Source organism: Oncorhynchus nerka, linkage group LG12 (genome assembly GCF_034236695.1).
Source record: "Oncorhynchus nerka isolate Pitt River linkage group LG12, Oner_Uvic_2.0, whole genome shotgun sequence".
In the NCBI taxonomy this organism is placed as follows: Eukaryota; Metazoa; Chordata; class Actinopteri; order Salmoniformes; family Salmonidae; genus Oncorhynchus; species Oncorhynchus nerka.
The window spans coordinates 28,667,045-28,687,294 of record NC_088407.1 but is presented as its reverse complement, the minus strand read 5'-3'; the positions used below and the strand labels follow the sequence as shown (position 1 = coordinate 28,687,294).

At 44.0% G+C, this 20,250-nt stretch overlaps 1 protein-coding gene across 6 annotated transcripts in view; it reads right to left on the bottom strand.

Moving 5' to 3' along the window:
- LOC115139077 (multiple PDZ domain protein-like) overlaps positions 1-20,250 on the bottom strand; it is a 70,925-nt gene that overhangs the window by 14,831 nt on the left and 35,844 nt on the right. For 3 of the 6 annotated variants that reach the window (XM_065025462.1, XM_065025464.1, XM_065025467.1), the window contains 13 exons: positions 19,725-19,923; positions 15,745-15,786; positions 13,833-13,928; positions 13,521-13,616; positions 12,411-12,588; positions 12,071-12,181; positions 9,783-9,845; positions 9,174-9,245; positions 8,311-8,467; positions 6,831-7,027; positions 6,466-6,557; positions 5,725-5,800; positions 5,444-5,524 (listed from right to left, as the gene is read on the bottom strand). In XM_065025462.1, the coding sequence (XP_064881534.1) occupies positions 5,444-5,524; positions 5,725-5,800; positions 6,466-6,557; positions 6,831-7,027; positions 8,311-8,467; positions 9,174-9,245; positions 9,783-9,845; positions 12,071-12,181; positions 12,411-12,588; positions 13,521-13,616; positions 13,833-13,928; positions 15,745-15,786; positions 19,725-19,923 (1,460 nt within the window). The remainder of the gene's footprint in view (positions 1-5,443; positions 5,525-5,724; positions 5,801-6,465; positions 6,558-6,830; positions 7,028-8,310; positions 8,468-9,173; positions 9,246-9,782; positions 9,846-12,070; positions 12,182-12,410; positions 12,589-13,520; positions 13,617-13,832; positions 13,929-15,744; positions 15,787-19,724; positions 19,924-20,250) is intronic. The other 3 variants (XM_065025463.1, XM_065025468.1, XM_065025465.1) reach the window with 2 other exon arrangements.

Sequence of the window (20,250 nt, the reverse complement as noted above, 5' to 3'; positions counted from 1 at the left end):
TGTATCATAGATAATTGCGTAATTATCGTATTTCGTCGTCCTAACGCAGTCTACACTGCCCTGCAGCTAGCCAGCTAGCTAACGTCCACCGTTAGCTAGTCCACCGTCTACCGATTAGCAGCACAACTATTACACTCAACTGAACGACTTGATTAGTGTAGTGTTAGCTAGCTACATAGTTGTCTTTGCTGTCTTCGTACCCAAGATAATTGTGTAGTTTAGAGTGTGTAGTTTTATGTCGTCCTTAACATAGGAGACTCTGCTAGCTAGCCAACAGCTAGCCAACGTCTACCGAACAGAACTTCTGCACTCAACAATCCGGTCGCATTTCGCTCGCTCCACAGGTAGTATCACATTTTTCATTTCATTTCATTACAGTACAACGGCTTGATTTGTTTGATCGTAGCTAGCTACATAGCTAGCTACATAGCCGTCTTTGTATCAAAGATAATTGTGTAGTCTAGAGCGATTTCCTAGGTTAGCTAGCCAGCTATTGTCGTTCTTTTAACGCAACGTAACGTAATCAACACTGCTAGCTAGCCAGCTAGCCCCGAATAGCAGCACAGTAGAAACTATTACACTCAACGGAACGACTTGATTAGTGTAGTGTCAACAACGCAGCCAATGCCAACTAGCCTACTTAGTCAACAACGCAGCCTCTGCCAGCTAGCCTACTTCAGCAGTACTGTATCATTTTAATCATTTTAGTCAATAAGATTCTTGCTACGTAAGCTTAACTCTCTGAACACTCGTGACGTGTAGTCCACTTGTCATTCCAATCTCCTTTGCATTAGCGTAGCCTCTTGTGTAGCCTGTCAACTATGTGTCTGTCTATCCCTGTTCTCTCCTCTCTGCACAGACCATACAAACGCTCCACACCGCGTGGCCGCGGCCACCCTAATCTGGTGGTCCCAGCGCGCAGGTCTCCGGTAGCCTCTGGAACTGCCGATCTGCGGCCAACAAGGCAGAGTTCATCTCCGCCTATGTCTCCCTCCAGTCCCTCGACTTCTTGGCACTGACGGAAACATGGATCACCACAGACAACACTGCTACTCCTACTGCTCTCTCTTCGTCTGCCCACGTGTTCTCGCACACCCCGAGAGCTTCTGGTCAGCGGGGTGGTGGCACCGGGATCCTCATCTCTCCCAAGTGGTCATTCTCTCTTTCTCCCCTTACCCATCTGTCTATCGCCTCCTTTGAATTCCATGCTGTCACAGTTACCAGCCCTTTCAAGCTTAACATCCTTATCATTTATCGCCCTCCAGGTTCCCTCGGAGAGTTCATCAATGAGCTTGATGCCTTGATAAGCTCCTTTCCTGAGGACGGCTCACCTCTCACAGTTCTGGGCGACTTTAACCTCCCCACGCCTACCTTTGACTCATTCCTCTCTGCCTCCTTCTTTCCACTCCTCTCCTCTTTTGACCTCACCCTCTCACCTTCCCCCTACTCACAAGGCAGGAAATACGCTCGACCTCATCTTTACTAGATGCTGTTCTTCCACTAACCTCGTTGCAACTCCCCTCCAAGTCTCCGACCACTACCTTGTATCCTTTTCCCTCTCGCTCTCATCCAACACTTCCCACACTGCCCCTACTCGGATGGTATCGCGCCGTCCCAACCTTCGCTCTCTCTCCCCCGCTACTCTCTCCTCTTCCATCCTATCATCTCTTCCCTCTGCTCAAACCTTCTCCAACCTATCTCCTGATTCTGCCTCCTCAACCCTCCTCTCCTCCCTTTCTGCATCCTTTGACTCTCTATGTCCCCTATCCTCCAGGCCGGCTCGGTCCTCCCCTCCCGCTCCGTGGCTCGACGACTCATTGCGAGCTCACAGAACAGGGCTCCGGGCAGCCGAGCGGAAATGGAGGAAAACTCGCCTCCCTGCGGACCTGACATCCTTTCACTCCCTCCTCTCTACATTTTCCTCTTCTCTCTCTGCTGCTAAAGCCACTTTCTACCACTCTAAATTCCAAGCATCTGCCTCTAACCCTAGGAAGCTCTTTGCAACCTTCTCCTCCCTCCTGAATCCTCCTCCCCTCCCCCTCCTCCCTCTCTGCAGATGACTTCGTCAACCATTTTGAAAAGAAGGTCGACGACATCCGATCCTCGTTTGCTAAGTCAAACGACACCGCTGGTTCTGCTCACACTGCCCTACCCTGTGCTCTGACCTCTTTCTCCCTCTCTCTCCAGATGAAATCTCGCGTCTTGTGACGGCCGGCCGCCCTACAACCTGCCCGCTTGACCCTATCCCCTCCTCTCTTCTCCAGACCATTTCCGGAGACCTCCTCCCTTACCTCACCTCGCTCATCAACTCATCCCTGACCGCTGGCTACGTCCCTTCCGTCTTCAAGAGAGCGAGAGTTGCACCCCTTCTGAAAAAACCTACACTCGATCCCTCCGATGTCAACAACTACAGACCAGTATCCCTTCTTTCTTTTCTCTCCAAAACTCTTGAACGTGCCGTCCTTGGCCAGCTCTCCCGCTATCTCTCTCAGAATGACCTTCTTGATCCAAATCAGTCAGGTTTCAAGACTAGTCATTCAACTGAGACTGCTCTTCTCTGTATCACGGAGGCGCTCCGCACTGCTAAAGCTAACTCTCTCTCCTCTGCTCTCATCCTTCTAGACCTATCGGCTGCCTTCGATACTGTGAACCATCAGATCCTCCTCTCCACCCTCTCCGAGTTGGGCATCTCCGGCGCGGCCCACGCTTGGATTGCGTCCTACCTGACAGGTCGCTCCTACCAGGTGGCGTGGCGAGAATCCGTCTCCACACCACGTGCTCTCACCACTGGTGTCCCCCAGGGCTCTGTTCTAGGCCCTCTCCTATTCTCGCTATACACCAAGTCACTTGGCTCTGTCATAACCTCACATGGTCTCTCCTATCATTGCTATGCAGACGACACACAATTAATCTTCTCCTTTCCCCCTTCTGATGACCAGGTGGCGAATCGCATCTCTGCATGTCTGGCAGACATATCCGTGTGGATGACGGATCACCACCTCAAGCTGAACCTCGGCAAGACGGAGCTGCTCTTCCTCCCGGGGAAGGACTGCCCGTTCCATGATCTCGCCATCACGGTTGACAACTCCATTGTGTCCTCCTCCCAGAGCGCTAAGAACCTTGGCGTGATCCTGGACAACACCCTGTCGTTCTCGACTAACATCAAGGCGGTGGCCCGTTCCTGTAGGTTCATGCTCTACAACATCCGCAGAGTACGACCCTGCCTCACACAGGAAGCGGCGCAGGTCCTAATCCAGGCACTTGTCATCTCCCGTCTGGATTACTGCAACTCGCTGTTGGCTGGGCTCCCTGCCTGTGCCATTAAACCCCTACAACTCATCCAGAACGCCGCAGCCCGTCTGGTGTTCAACCTTCCCAAGTTCTCTCACGTCACCCCGCTCCTCCGCTCCCTCCACTGGCTTCCAGTTGAAGCTCGCTTCCGCTACAAGACCATGGTGCTTGCCTACGGAGCTGTGAGGGGAACGGCACCTCAGTACCTCCAGGCTCTGATCAGGCCCTACACCCAAACAAGGGCACTGCGTTCATCCACCTCTGGCCTGCTCGCCTCCCTACCACTGAGGAAGTACAGTTCCCGCTCAGCCCAGTCAAAACTGTTCGCTGCTCTGGCCCCCCAATGGTGGAACAAACTCCCTCACGACGCCAGGACAGCGGAGTCAATCACCACCTTCCGGAGACACCTGAAACCCCACCTCTTTAAGGAATACCTAGGATAGGATAAAGTAATCCCTCTCACCCCCCCTCCCCCTGAAAAGATTTAGATGCACTACTGTTCCACTGGAGGTCATAAGGTGAATGCACCAATTTGTAAGTCGCTCTGGATAAGAGCGTCTGCTAAATGACTTAAATGTAAATGTAAATGTAGACACAGTGAATCGTGCACAATGACACATTAAACATGAACAACTCGAGCCATTGATAACCCGAAACGTCACAATGCAAGAACCGTTTGTTTTGTAAATTGTGAGGCAGTTTGGAACATTATGGTTCTAAACTCAGCAAAAAAAAGAAACGTCCCTTTTTCAGGACCCTGTCTATCAAAGATCATTCGTAAAAATCAAAATATCTTCACAGATCTTCATTGTAAAGGGTTTAAACACCGTTTTCCATGCTTCTTCAATGAACCATAAACAATGAATGAACATGCACCTGTGGAACGGTCGTTAAGACACTAACAGCTTACAGACGGTAGGCAATTATGAAAACCTAGGAACACTAAAGAGGCCTTTCTACTGACTCTGAAAAACACAAAAGAAAGATGCCCAGGGTCCATGCTCATCTGCGTGAACATGCCTTAGGCATGCTGCAAGGAGGCATGAGGAGTGCAGATGTGGCCAGGGCAATAAATTGCAATGTCCGTAATGTGAGACGCCTAAGACAGCGCTACAGGGAGACAGGACGGACAGCTGATCGTCCTCGCAGTGGCAGACTATGTGTAACAACACCTGCATGGGATCGGTACATCACAAGTACAGCATGGCAACAACAACTGCCCGAGTTACACAGAGGTCTGTACTCTGGAGCCGGGATCGATTTGGAGGTGGAGGGTCCGGCATGGCTTGCGGTGAGTCACAGCATCTCACACACACACACACACACACACACACACACACACACACACACACACACACAAAATGACTAAAACCAAATCGAAATTGTGTAGAGTTAATAATGGACCTACATTCATACAGTTTCATGACTGTGTCCAGCTTGCTAATAATCACTTAAATTAAAGCTAGACAGTCAGGGAGCATCGGGGAAAAAACAATGGCCAGGGGACTATCTTTTGCTAATTTTGATGGCAAGGAAATATAATCAATTTTCATTACGTCCCGCCGGACCTCATTGAAGACCGAATGCGGCCCCCGGGGCAATATAGAAACAGGGTGGTACAACCTGAACTTGACCAATAAGAAACACTCATTTTAGTTTTCCATTGCAAAACGGTTTGCTAGGGTGTGCCCTAATGAACATGGCCCAGTTCTACTCAGCATCTTGAAACGGCATGATCATTTGTTCCTGGGGACTGAGAGGATGTAACAGAAAAGTATGTGTCTGGTATGTGCCCATACCAGATGTTGACTTCACACCGTGATCCTCTAATAGACTATTATATAATAAACCATGTGGACAGACAGCTAGGTTGAGACTCCCAACCAGGTGTTTGGCTTGTCAGAAGACCCATTAAACTAGAATAGGTTCACATGCTCTTTAGTCTCTCTGTCCATCCTGCTCTCTCTCAGTTCCTAGGGTATATTACTGTCCTCCCTCTCTCATTTTCTTCCCTCCCTCTTGTAGCAGCAGAGTCAATTAGAATAGAGAATAGACTCCTTTTCTCCCTCTTTCCCTCCCTCTCCCCAAGAAGAGGTCTGAGCCTATGTTAACTAATAGCAGAGCAGCATGTGAGAGTCTCAAGGTAACTCACCTTCGGCAGAATGACGTGCTGCACATACTTGAACATGTCGACATCGATCGCCGAGGGTGCAATGGAAGTACATGTTTCCAGCTGTGGGAAAATGATTAATAAAGATTGAAAGAGTAGAACATAAAGCATTTTCAGTCATTGAGCTGCTTCATACCCTAAGGCCTTTTTCAATCAGAGAAACTAGCTATACATAGACAGGATGACTGTGTGTGAAGATGTGTCTGTCCGTGTTCCTGTGTGAGAAGGGACATATCATGTGTGTATGCATGTGACACGTTTACCTCCGTCTGGGGCTCCAGGGTGTCTCCATGTTCCCTCACTGGTCCTACAGCCATCTGGTTCAGAGCATCTGTGTTCCTGTCCACCAGTCATAACTCAAGAGTAAATCACTAGTCACTGCTTCAGGACACATCTTTCTGGCTGCCTGAGACCCATAGCTCATGAGTGGGTCGCAAATGGAACCCTATTCCCTATACAGTGCACTACCTTGGTCAGAAATAGTGAATAATGTAGGGAATAGGGTGCCATTTTGGGACGTATCCCGAGTCTGTGAACCACACAGTCTAATTGAGGCTGTCAGTTGAGTTAAGTAGAGTGTTTTCCTGCCCGCCTTATTTTGGTCAGATTTCTTTTGGCCTGTCATGAGTAGCTGGACCATTGGTTTTCCATGATCATGTGACCTTACCAGGAATAACGCAGGATACAATGGAAGGAGACATCTTGGAGTATCGCATTGCCTGTCTGCACTGATATCAATTTAGATCAGTCTTTTGTAACACCACAGCTCCCTCTACTGGGCTTTGTATGGTGATGTTATTAGGCTTAAAATAGTCCTCTGCTATTGAAGGGGCTCAGCTACAGAATCTGTACATTTTCTTTGTCCGTGTAAAGAGTTGGGATGAGTGATTATATTGATTTATGCAAGGCCGAAATGAGTTGAACTTGGTGGATCAGTTGAAAATATAATTGGTGGGGGATGGGAATAAAGACTGGTGATATATTTCCTTCTTCTAGTACACTACCTGATGAAAATTATCTTGACCTTCGACGGAGCGCTTTTGATGATGGAGGAGGCATTCTGGTGACTCCGCCCATACAGAATCTGCCCGTTGATCTGATAGGGTGCAGAAATGAACAATATGGAATTTGTTACTACTGTCTAACATACCACATTATTCAATTCAGCAACTGGCATTCGTTTTGCTTCCTTCTTGCAAACCTGCGATCCTATTGTGGAGATTGGATATCAAATCAGAGAGGAATAGCTAAATCGAGACAATGTGATTTAATACATAAAACCCAGTAATACCCACTAGGCACCGACTCCTGGTTAAAAACCACCCATCTAGTGTCGGTGACTACTAAGTTACCAATCCAAGCTCCTTACCTCCAACAGTTCATCCCCAACCACAATGCGACCATCTTTGATGGCGGCGCCACAGGGGTCGATCCCGACCACAAACACGCTCAGGCGAGAGCGGTCGCGGTTGCCAGCCAGACTAAGGCCCAGGCCGGTCTTCCCCTTCTCCAGCTCAATCATGTGCAGCAGCCCCGGAAGGCTGCCGTAGCGCTGAATGATGCTCTCTGAAGAGAATAGTGGATAGAATGAAATGAGTCGAACCACTGAAACATCATACTGATGAATGTGAAATGATTGACTATATAACTGAATAGCTTTCTATGTCGTGTATGGCATAGATTTGAGCTGGATAGCTTTTCTTGACTTGCTATACTCATACAACCAAGCCATGAATGGAAACAACTGAAATGAAACAACTTTTAACAGAAATCATAGTCAGTGGTTCTAAACTAAAGGATCACATCAAAATGCAAAGTCATACTCAACACATCTCACAATAGATTCACATATGTCATCATTTCAACTTACAAAGACACTGCCAAACCTAGGTTTGTATTGATCCTGACAGACAGGCCTCTCTCTCTATCTCTCAGTGGAATGACTAGTATTCAGAGACCATGTTGTTCTGGGCTGTGTGCCATGGACTGTACTGTACCATCACTCCTGTACAAATCTCCCTGACTCACCTCATCAATCTGATCCCCACAGGGCACACACACACACACACCAGGGGCCCAGCAGGGACTATACTGTCCATAATCAGAAGTGCCTGAGGCCCCATCCAGAAATCACCCCATGCCCTAACCCCTAGGCACTGCATTTTGAATAATTGGATAGGTATTCTATGATTGTGCTAGCCTAGTTCACTTGCCTTGGGAGCCTAGCAGCAAGACTTAGTGCTTGAAGTAGACTGAAATAGGTGCCTGTACCTATTTTGGGTGTGTCGGTGTGTTCCGGCCCAATTCATGCACTGGCAAGACAACGATTGCACAGATCAGGTCATGTTCAAAATGCAACGTGGAGGCCCTCTAGTGGCCGCTAGGTGGTAGCACATGGGAGTAGGCAAGCAAAGAGGGAGTTGGCAGAATCCATGGAAACAAACCCTAGTGCCTACCCACTAGGCAGTGGTACTTCATGTTAATCTGAAAGGATTTGATAGGTATAAACAATATGGTAGTAGCTGCACATCGCTCATGATGAATTTGTAAGACTTTCACCTATCATATATATTCAGTTCTATTCAAGTGCCTAGGGAGTAGGGGCTAGGAGTTGTTTCTGCACTGGGTCCATCCATGGTCTTGTTCATTGTATAATGATCCATAATAACAATATGAGAACCCAGATAACATAATTAGGTAGCCAACTTCGGTCTAATGAGTGACCTTTCATGAAGAAGGAGGAAGTTGCCCTTATTGGTCGGTTTTGAGTGCCCCTGCCTATTGTGGCCAATGGTTAGGATTAAGGGGAGGGTAACTGTCCCTAGATCTGTTCATAGAGTCAAACTTACTCCAGCTGTAGCCAAACTCATCCTTGTCTTCCGCCTGGGCCTGTCTGTCGGGAATCTCTGTCAGGGTATCGGTGTCGGTCTCTCCGACGTGGGGAACCACGGGAAGCGAGAGGTGAGGAGTGGTGGACGATGTCTTTCCCGCTTCCCTCTTTAGTGGCTGCCACATCACAGAAGTATCAGTACAATACATTTGTATTGAGGCAAAATGGCAGATAATCATTTTGTTTCAGCGTAGCAGGTTTAGCTGACCACAACCTAAAGCCGTACTGTTGAGTCGGTAAAGTACGTATTAGTCACTCATCTGCAGGTGGACATTTCAAAATGGCGTCACCCGACTTTTTAGGCATGTGTTTTTAGTTCATATGACTAAACTGTTATTTGACTAAACTGCTGCAAGCAAAGCATTCCATTGATTCAAGTCAGAAGTAGTGTATTTTTAGATTACCTCAATATTTAAGTTTAATAACAAAATGTTCCTTACTGATAGAATTCAATTCAACCATTGTCCATCTGATAACACATTCAAATGGACACTTACCTTATGGAGCAAATGAAACACAATTTCAAAATGTTGATACATTTAAGGCAAATTAAAATGCATTTTGATTCAGAATCAAAACATTGCATATTTTTGCATGAGATTAAAATGGGCAAGTTTCAATTTCTATTTGTAACCAACAAAACACAAAAAAGAGAAAGATACTCAGATAGGTTTAGTGGTTTAGTGGAAATGTGTTAGGGCATCATGTATGCATGTAAGGCCTGTCCAATATATGAGTCTCCACATATATTCCATAACACAACCGTACGAGCATACACGGAAATAGAAGGGGAAAAGCACGACAACACAAAGACCCACAAACCTTAAACGGAGTAGGAGTGAAAGGGTTAGTTGGGGAGAGGCGTAGGAATAGTCTACTGTGACTCTCAACCTCCTACAGGGAACAGAGAAGAGTCAGAGACTTTCAGTGAGACAGACAACAAAGGACTAGGACAAAATTGTGAAACTAAGGGCAGAAACTTCACTCTACTGCTATGATGGAGAGTGTGAGTGAAGTGCTAGGTCTACTAAGAATCCTCATTTGATAAACTAAATAAGATTTATCCCAGGTGTCTCAAACTCGATTCCTGAAGGGTCATGTGTATTCAGTCACACATTTGCTGGTCATGATGGGACATGAACTTGACAGGTGAAGAGCATAATGTACATGGATGTAAATCATTTTGGCATGAAAAAGGTGTACACAAAGCCCTGCGGGAATTTGGGTTGGGACTTCTACGACAATACAACATCAAGTTACAGGCATTGTCCCCTAAGGTTACAAAACCAGGGCCCAAACACTTCAAAATACTTTCCTTTGGTTTCAGTACAGTGGAACCAATGAAATAGTCCCAAAAGTGCAAATGCTGTGCTAAATCCAGTGCACCTGAAGTATTTGACACAGGTCTAAAGGTTGCAGAGAGACACTGACCTTGTCACTATTGCGCCGTGCCATGGCCGCCGCTCTCTCCTCGTTGGTGTCCGTGGTTGAGGACTGTCGTGTACAAGAGGGATGGAAACAGGAGAAATACACTGCTAGGCATTGTCATCAAATGTCATAATCAGCAAAGGCTGATGAGGCATCATACTGTATTTAATTGGTGAGGCTTGCATGGGACAAGTAAAAGCATCCAAATATATTAAAAAACGTTGGTTTGAACGTAACAGAAAAAGTAGCCTGAGCGAAACTTCAATTGTTATTGTTTTTCTTTGTGAGTTGTGGTTGTATGGGCTACAACAGATTATGGATTGCCCTTGGACAATGTGGGTACTGTATACACATTGGGGAAACTAAAATGATGATGTGTTCAGTGAGGTAGGCAGCCCGTTATCAATATTCCACCCAGGCCTGACCACCTCTCACCCAGGAGCTGATTTAATATATTCTGCCTGCCAACTAGAAACCACCACAGCAGCATGCAGTGAACCTTGTGGTTTGGGGTACGTGACATATGAGCTATTGTGCTATTTTAGTTTTCCCTGTTCCTTGACTCTTCCTCAGTTCGCAAAACGTTATGAGCTGGTATCCCAGGCAAACACAATCTATTCCTGGACTCAAATGCACGTTCAATGGAGATTCTCCACTGTTGAGTTCATTAGTAGAATTCATCTGGGTCTGGGAAACTGGGCCAAAGAGATAATATTCTATACAAAGAGTACATTATACACTGTAGGATTGAACCCGCCACAAAAAGCAAACATTGAGCAGCAAAAGAAAGCAGTCTACATGAAGGAAGATTGGACACTGGGTCGCACACACACACACGCGCGCACGCACACACACGCGCACACACGCACACACACACACGCACTCTAACCTGAAGCGGAGAGGCAGGAGATAATAAGCCGGCAGAGGTTTGATTAGTGGGTCGTGGGTTGGATCCGGGGTGGGTGTTTAGCCGCAGAAGAAAGGGTAGGGGCGCCTTCTAAAAGCAACACGGGGGATCAACAGCAAGTCAAGGATACAGAAGTTGAAGGAAATGAAGTGTGGAGTCAGAGCCCTGACAAAAATGTTACCAGGTGTCCAGGAAACAAGGGAATAGACAAGAAAATGTTCAAAAGGAAAAACACCTCTGGAGTCAAATTATTCAAAAATGAGTGACTGGTAATGAATGTCCTCGAGGAGACCCAATTTTTTTACTTCAAGAAAATCAAAGTGGTGCTCTTTCTTAGAACCAAACAATAAATGTTTTAGAGAATCCTCAAGGCTGCTTTTGGATTATTCACCACTGACACAGAAGAGTAGAAGGCCTTAAAGGGGAACTGCTAGGAAGCATCATTACGATCTGTAGGTAGGTCCCAGTGGCGCCGTTTAAAAGAGCAAGAGCAATACATACCTGCCCGTAGCAGTTAACCTTTGTAGCATATAACGTTTGATCTCTTTTTTTCCCCCTGGATGCTCTCAGATTCCAATTTTTATTTGGGTCTCTTTTTGCACGTTTCTGTTGCATGCACATACAGTAGCCTATTAGAGAGTCTGAAAATTTCTGGATGGAGAGATAAAGCAACATAGACTCTACCGACGGGCATAGAGAGAGATAGAGAGAGGAAGAAAGTAATAGAAATAAACAGAGAGAGCGAGACAGAGCAAGAGATTACCTGGCACATGTGATAAGGCACGCATTTTAAAGTGTATTTCTCTATGACTGGTGACGAAGCAGGGCTACAGTGGGACTCGGGCTGAGGAAGAGGTGCATGCTGGACTGGTTAGTTGAAGGTTAGTGGAAGGTTACGGAAAATGTCTGGAAAGCTTCAACCATGCATGAAAATGAATGATTGTAAGTCGGACATCAAGATATGTTGGCTATTGCAAAGCTGGTTGCAATTTCAGTAGGATAGTTTGTCATGCTTTTGGAGCCTAATGGCGCTTCCAAACCAATGAAGATGATGCAGAAAACATACAGTCAGTCAAATGTTTTGAAGTTTCCGTTGAACTTTTAGTGAAATGAATCGTGACAAGGAGTCTATCAACGAACTGAATAATGAGATATAGATAGCTACTGTAGTCTTTGGATACAGGATGGTTAAGTAGCTTTTTGAAGTTAATGTTGTGTTAAATGGGATAATTAATGGTTTGAGATGAGGAAATAAAGTATTGTTGTTGAAAGACATTAGCCACTTAGCTAGCATGCCAACACAGGGAGCTGGCGTGCCAACACAGAGAGCTAGCGTGCCAACACAGAGAGCTAGCGTGCCAACACAGAGAGCTAGAAGGCTCACCCTGGGCCTGTGGACGATACTCTGCACGAGGAACACGACAGGGTTTCCTGCCCTGCGGATGGCCTCCACAGCCTGCTCGTGACTGGCATCTCTCAAGTCCACGCCATCCACCTGATACATTCCAAAGAAACAAACAAGTAATTCATAGTTTTTTACTGTGCAATAACCATTCTGCCATGTCAAAGTAAATACATTCTACTGTGAAATACAATAAACATTTTTACGGACAGAAGTGATACAGCCTGGAATCGAACCAGGGACTGTAGTGATGCCTCATGCACTGAGATGCAGTTCCTTAGACTGCTGCGCCACTCGGGAGCCCTAATATTGATGGGTGTACCTCAACAACCCTGTCTCCTGTCTTCAGGGTCCCGTCCCGGCCGGCGGGGCTGTCCTCCAGGATGTGTTTGATGAAGATGCCCCGCATCACTTCGCCGTTGCTGAGGCGACTGCCCATTCCTCTGCCCCCCACGATGCTGATGCCAAGGGACTTGCCAGCTTCTTTTTTGAGCTCCACCCTGAGAGACGACATGCATTAGAAAATATATTTAAAAAATGGGGTTCTTTATTGTACCACTTCTTGGGACACAGCTGGCCAACTCCTGTTCTGGGGTTCTAATTTGATTTATTTGTACACAAAGTAAAAATAAGATGTGACATTGAAGGAAGGAAATGGCTTGTGTAAGAACCTATTGAATACAAATTCCGGAGAGAGCAACGTTACAGAAGGTTCAACAATTTAGATTGTAAATGATTATCTGTTGCATAAAATAAACGGGGCATTGTGTTGGGTCGGTAAATTAGGTAGACCTGATATGATTCTCTGTCTTTTAGATTAGGGAACTGTGTCCGGTGGCTCCATTTCTATTTGTGACATTCTAAATGTTGCAGCCCATTGAATTAGCCACAGCTATTAATAATCCTGGAGGGCCACAGTGTTTGCTGATTTCCTCTTGATTGTCATTGATTGGACGGAGAGTGTCACACACACTTGCGTTCCCTCGCCTAAATCAGTCACTGATTAGAATCAGCAGACAGTGCAGAGCACCTCTCGAGGACAGGAGGTGAGGACACCGGTTTTGAACAATATTACAATCACAAAGCAGAACACAGACAGTGGGTAATGTGTGCAGGGTCTAGCCAAGTTCCAAAGTGGTATAACTAATGCCATGAACCTTGGCTTGACGTCCAAATCCGTGCTTATTGATTATTTACCTAATCAGATTTTGTTTCCTTAACATTAGAGATGGAAAGAGGATATGTCCCCTATCTTTACCATGATAAATGCTTACAATTAAAATTAGCTCTTAGGAAGTCACATCCAGTTAACTACTTTAAAATAGTGAAAGCCTTCAATGGCGCTGCCCATGCTAAAACAGGCGTTGTGGAAAGGTCACCCTCTATCCAACTCTATGTTCGGGACCAAGCCAAAGTCAAACTTCCTACTCACTTCCTGGGCTGGTTCCAGTTACTGAAGGTGGCACTCTGTAGCTCACTCTCCTCTCCCTCTCCTTCCTCCCTCTCTGGGAGTTCTGGGATTTCTCTTCTGCAAAGAGACAAACAGAAAACAGCCGCCTTTGTAAACCATAGCTGGTCTGACAGTAATCGACTTGTTTTAGTACCCTCTGGAGTACAACAAAATAGTATTGCGAAAGTTAGTCTATGCTTGAAATCAAAAGCATGAGTTTAGTGAGGGCATCGTCACGAAAATACCTTTCTATAATGTATTACTTCTATAAAGTTGTATAACGCTTGAGCTTACTTTGGGGCCTGAGGAGCATCAGAGAAGATGTCATCTTTAGGCTGCTCCAGGCTGGCCTTGTACTCCTCCAGATACTCCATGGGAACATAGGTGATGCTGATCACACACGCACACACACACAGACACACACACACACCAATGAGCCTCGGCACACTCCTGATAACAACCTGACCAAGATTTGTCATCATCACTGCAAATACCCCCAAATATATAACCTACCCATAAACATATGACACGAGAGTTCAACCTTGTGTGCAAAAGCATGTCAATATTCATCATTAGGAATGACATGAACGTTTAACAAAGCATTAGTGTGGAAGTGCCTGCATTCATACGCCACCTGGTATGACAGAAAGGGCACTTTTACAAAAGGACTTTTATTTATTCATAGACGTCTAATCTACATGCAGGAGCGCACCTGTTTTTCCTCCCCGTCCAAATTAACTGTGCGGCACAAGATTGCAGGAGGGGAAGGAATTAACTCTACATTTCTCTGGCAATGCATTCTGCCGATCATGAGCCCAAGGTGAGCCGTCAATGAATAATGTAGCAGACGTCCCCGCATAACTATCCAAAACAGATGTTTCCGTCGTTCATAATTGTCCGGGCCAATAAAGTTGGCTCGAATTGAGTGGCAGAATTCTCTCCAAAATATGTCATGGAGGTTTGAAGGGAACATCAATCGGAACACCAAATTTACTGGAATAGAGGAGCAACTTTCCAAAATATGAAGAATTTAACAAAAGGGAAGCAGCAAAGAGCATATATCTGCTTTGGTAGGCCCAGTTTCAAGTAATTCATCGTGATTAGTTGATTCTAAAGCACACACACTTACACATTTGAGTGAAGATGACAGATCTAACAAAGACGGCTTAATTCGTACTTCAACATTAGGACATGCAGACACTGAGGTACTCGAATCCCTGTTCATTCAAACAGCAGTCCAAAAACAGATGGGAGGAACAAGTGGATTAGTGTGTGATAGAGCAAAAGTTCAAAAAGTGTTAATCGTTATCGCCACACAAATGGACCTGCAAGCCCCAGAGTCCCAGAAAAGAATGCCAATGGAGTGTTAAGGGTGACGTTTTAATGGTTAGTGGTGCAGTCCAGTCCAGTGAGAGATTTATCCAGATACGTTGACTGTGTGTTAGACCTGCGTTAACTTGACTATCTGTGCGCATGGACACCAATAGAAGCTTAGCTGCCACACCAAAGAAAATGGTTTGGAGATATATCTGTGTTGGTATTTGACAATATAAAAAATAATGTATTTTATTTTTATCTGCAAAGCGGTGATTAGCTTCAGTCACTTTGCTGTATGGCGCCAATAAGATTATCTGATCTGGAGAATTTTAATGGCCACAGATTTCAACATCATTGTACAATATTTTCTATTATTAATGAGTAAGAAGTAACAGTGAATTTGAATAGTTTGATCCTTTAAAAAATTTTAACTGGTCAGACAAAGGGTTAGTGTATGGTAGATATAAGGTTTGTGTATGGTAGATATACTGTATGGTTGATTTAAAGTTTGTGTATGTAGATATAAGGTTTGTGTATGTAGATATAAGGTTTGTGTATGTAGATATAAGGTTTGTGTATGGTATATATACTGTATGGTTGATTTAAGGTTTGTGTATGGAAGATATATGGTTGATTTAAGATCTGTGTATGGTAGATATATAGTATGGTTGATATACTGTATGGTTGATTTAAGGTTTGTGCAAGTAGATATACAGTATGGTTGATATACTGTATGTGTTTTAACTTCTAGATCTGGATAAAACTTCCAACCATGGACAGGCGATGAGGCCCATATGAGAATGGTGAGGTAGAGTGGACAGTGAGGAAACAAATTAAAATGACAGATTATGGTTGCACACCCGTCAGCGTGGGAGTTAGCAATACTCACACATAAAAGGGGCACAGATCGTCCTCTGGTGCACAAGCAGATCTAGAAGGTGAAGAGGATTTTATGGGCTAACATACTGTACTGAGAAGTTTAGAGTAGAGCAAGCAGGACTTGAGATACTGAAAATAATGGTGCCCCACACTTTAATGTAGCTTCCCTCGAATAAATGGAGAAAATACCATTTAGGAAAGTGAAGGGCATTAGCGAGTTGTTCAAATTTCACCATTGAGCATCTATGCTAGGACAGTCCAGATGCTGTAGTCCAAGAGCCTTTCTATAGCACTGAAAATCCTACCTTAATGTAGCCTACAGAATTCAATTGGTGTTCGTCGGAAATATTAAATGTACAGTACCAGACCAAAGTTTGGACACACCTACTTATTCACCTACTTATTTGTTTTTTCTGTATTTTTACAATTTTCTACATTGTAGAATAATAGTAAAGACATCACAACTATGCAATAACATATATAGAATCATGTAGTAACCATTTTTTTTTTAAACAAATCAAAATATGTCATATTTTAGATTCTTCAAAGTAGCCACTCTTTGCCTTGATGACAGCTTTGCACACTCTCGGCATTCTCTCAACCAGCTTCACCTGGAATGCTTTTCCAACAGTCTTGAAGGAGTTCTCACATATGCTGAGACACCAGTCTCAACGTCAACAGTGAAGAGGCGACTCGGGGATGCTGGCCTTCTAGGTAGAGTTCATCTGTCCAGTGTGTGTGTTATTTTGCCCATCTTAATCTTTTCTTTTTATTGGCTTTTACTTTGCAACTCTGCCTAGAAGGCCAGCATCCCGGAGTCACCTCTTCACTGTTGACGTTGAAACTGGTGTTTTGTGAGTACTATTTAATGAAGCTGCCAGTTGAGGACTTGTTATGCGTCTGTTTCTCAAACTAGACACTTCAATGTACTTGTCCTCTTGCTCAGTTGTGCACCGGGGCCTCCCACCCCTCTTTCTATTCTGGTTAGGGCCAGTTTGCACTGTTCTGTGAAGGAAGTAGTACACAGAATTGTACGAGATCTTCTGTTTCTTGGAAATTTCTCGCATGGAATAGCCTTCATTTCTCAGAACAAGAATAGTCTGACGAGTTTCAGAAGAAATGTCTTTGTTTCTGGCCATTTTGAGCCTGTAATCAAACGATGATTCTCCAGACACCCAACTAGTCTAAAGAAGGCCAGTTTTATTGCTTCTTTAATAAGCACAAAAGTTTTCAGCTGTGCTAACAGAATTGCAAAAGGGTTTTCTAATGATCAATTAGCCTTTTAAAATGATAAACTTGGATTAGCTAACATGCCATTGGAACACAGGAGTGATGGTTGCTGATTAATGGGCCTCTGTACGCCTATGTAGATACTCCATTAAAAAAAAATCTGCCGTTTCCAGCCACTTTAGTCATTTACAACATTAACAATGTCTACACTGTATTTCTGATTTTCTGATCAATTTGATGTTATTTTAAACTGACAAAAATGTGCTTTTCTTTAAAAAACAAGAACATTTCTAAGTGACCCCAAACTTTTGAACGGTAGTGTATATTGATTTGTTTAACACTTTTTTGGTTACTACATGATTCCATGTGTTATTTCATAGTTTTTATGTCTTCACTATTATGCTACAATGTAGAAAACAGTAAAAAATAAAGAAAACCCCTTGAATGAGTAGGTGTGTCCAAACTTTTTACTGGTACTGTATACAGATGTAGGATCTTAATTTGATCACCCTGTTGCAGGAGAATGTAAAACTTGATATTAAGGTGGTCTGACTCACAACACTGGATTACAATGACCTTTCCTACTATCGACAATAAGTGCATTGTTAAAATTAAACTGAGCTCCTCAACGACTCTACTGCATTATAATGTTTACTACACATTCATTGTCAGGTGTTGTTTCTGAGGTATGCATCTCAATTCAGTTAAATTAAATGTGTATTTGAATGGCTTTGGTTAGCTGTTGTGGGAGATGTACTAGGAGAAGATAATATTTCTACGAGAGGTGCAGAACAAATTACATTAATGGGATCATTTGGCACAATTTACTCAAATGCAAAACACTACGAAGCTTAACTCAATGCTTGACTTGATCATAATTGTACACATAGGCTGTAGAAAAATCCACCAAATAAGGCATTTAGTGTGATGTCAGGCACCATTTATCTGATTGTATAATAGTGTGTCTATGTAAAAATCGTCTGACTTTTACATTGTAACATAAAAAAAAGTGTGTGTACATGTGTAGGGAATCTAGAGATAATACATTTGAGGTGAAATCTGCCATGTATGTACAGTTGAAGTCGTAAGTTTACATACACCTTAGCCAAATAAATGTAAATTCAGTTTCACAATTCCTGACATTTAATCCTAGTAAAAAATCCATGTCTTTGGTCAGTTAGGATCACCACTTTATTTTAAGAATGTGAAATGACAGAATAATAGTAGAGAGAAAGATTTATTTCAACTTTTATTTCTTTCATCACATTCACAGTGGGTCAGAAGTTTACATACACCCAATTAGTATTTTGGTAGCATTGCCTTTAAATTGTTTAACTTGGCACAAACATTTTGGGTAGACTTCTACAAGCTTCCCACAATAAGTTGGGTGAATTTATGGCCCATTCCTCCTGACAGAGCTGGTGTAACTGAGTCAGGTTTGTAGGCCTCCTTGCTCACACACACTTTTTCAGATCTGCCCACAAATATTCTATGGGATTGAGGTCAGGGCTTTGTGATGGCCACTCCAATTCCTTGACTTTGTTGTCCTTAAGCCATTTTGCAACAACTTTGGAAGTATGCTTGGGGACATTGTCCATTTGGAAGACCCATTTGCAACCAAGCTTTAACTTCCTGACTGATGTCTTGAGATGTTGCTTCAATATATCCACATACATTTTCCTTCTCATGATGCCATCTATTTTGTGAAGTGCACCAATCCCTCCTGCAGCAAAGCACCCCCACAACATGATGCTGCCACCCCCGTGCTTCACGGTTGTGATGGTGTTCTTCGGCCTGCAAGCTTCCCCCTTTTGCCTGCAAACATAACGATGGTCATTATGGCCAAACAGTTCTATTTTTGTTTCATCAGACCAGAGGACATTTCTCCAAAAAGTACAATCTTTTTTCCCATGTGCAGTTGCAAACTGTAGTCTGGCTTTTTTATGACTTCTTCCTTGCTGAGTGGCCTTTCAGGTTATGTCGCTAGAGGACTAGTTTTACTGTGGATATAGATACTTTTGTACCCGTTTCCTCCAGCATCTTCACAAGGTCCTTTGCAGTTGTTCTGGGATTGATTTGCACTTTTCACACCAGAATCTCTAGGAGACAGAACGCATCTCTTTCCTGAGTGGTATGACGGCTGTGTGGTCCCATGGTGTTTATACTTGCGTACTATTGTTTGTACAGATGAACGTGGTACCTTCAGGCGTTTGGAAATTGTTCCCAAAGATGAACCAGAATTGTGGAGGTCTACAATAATTTCTTTATATTTTTTCCCCATGATGTCAAGCAAAGTTTGAAGGTAGGCCTTGAGATACATTCACAGGTACACCTCCAATTGACTCAAATTATGTCAATTAGCCATCCTTGAGAAGCTTCTAAAGCCATGACATCATTTTCTGGAATTTTCCAAGCTGTTTAAAGGCACAGTCAACTTAGTGTATGCAAACTCCTGACCCACTGGAATTGTGATACAGTGAATTATAAGTGAAATAATCTGCCTGTAAACAATTGTTGGTAAAATTACTTGTGTCATGCACAAAGTAGAAGTCCTAACCGACTTGCCAAAACTGTGATTTTTTAACAAGAAATTTGTGGAGAAGTTGAAAAACGAGTGTAAGTGTATGTACATTTCTGACTTCAACTGTATATGCTGTAGTTGGGATATTTTAACGAAGGCCTATAGTGAAACCATATATAACAGGTTTCCAAGGACAAGGTTCCAAAACACTGAACATAGTGCATAGCCCGGGTCCTTACCCCATGTCTGGCCCGATGAGGGAGTGTCTCCGGAGCATGGCGCGGGCCTGTGTATTGGTCAGGTTGGCCGTGGGCTCGCCGTTGATGGCCAGGATGAGGTCCCCCACCCCCAGACGGCCGTCTCGGCTGATGGAGCCTCCGTGGATGATGCTGCGGATGTGCATCCCCAAGCCATCCTTGACTGCGCTCACCGTCATTCCTGTAAGGTAGACACAAAGACAACATTCTCAAAGACCTGGAACCTCATAACGTAATACATTCCCCCACATTTATGTGTAATGTGCTCAATCTTTAATCATGTGTTAATAATGTTGATGCGCTGGAGATCCACATAGATAATATCATAGTTAATATCCAACAACCTTAACAGACAGAAAGACCATAATGCAACAGATATTGCATTATTTACATACAATTTTGGAGTTGTAAAGAGGAATGATTTATTAAAAAGTGAACGCTGTTCTCTTCACAGCAATTTCTCATCAGGGCTGACATTTAGAAAAATAAATATAGGAATATACAGCAT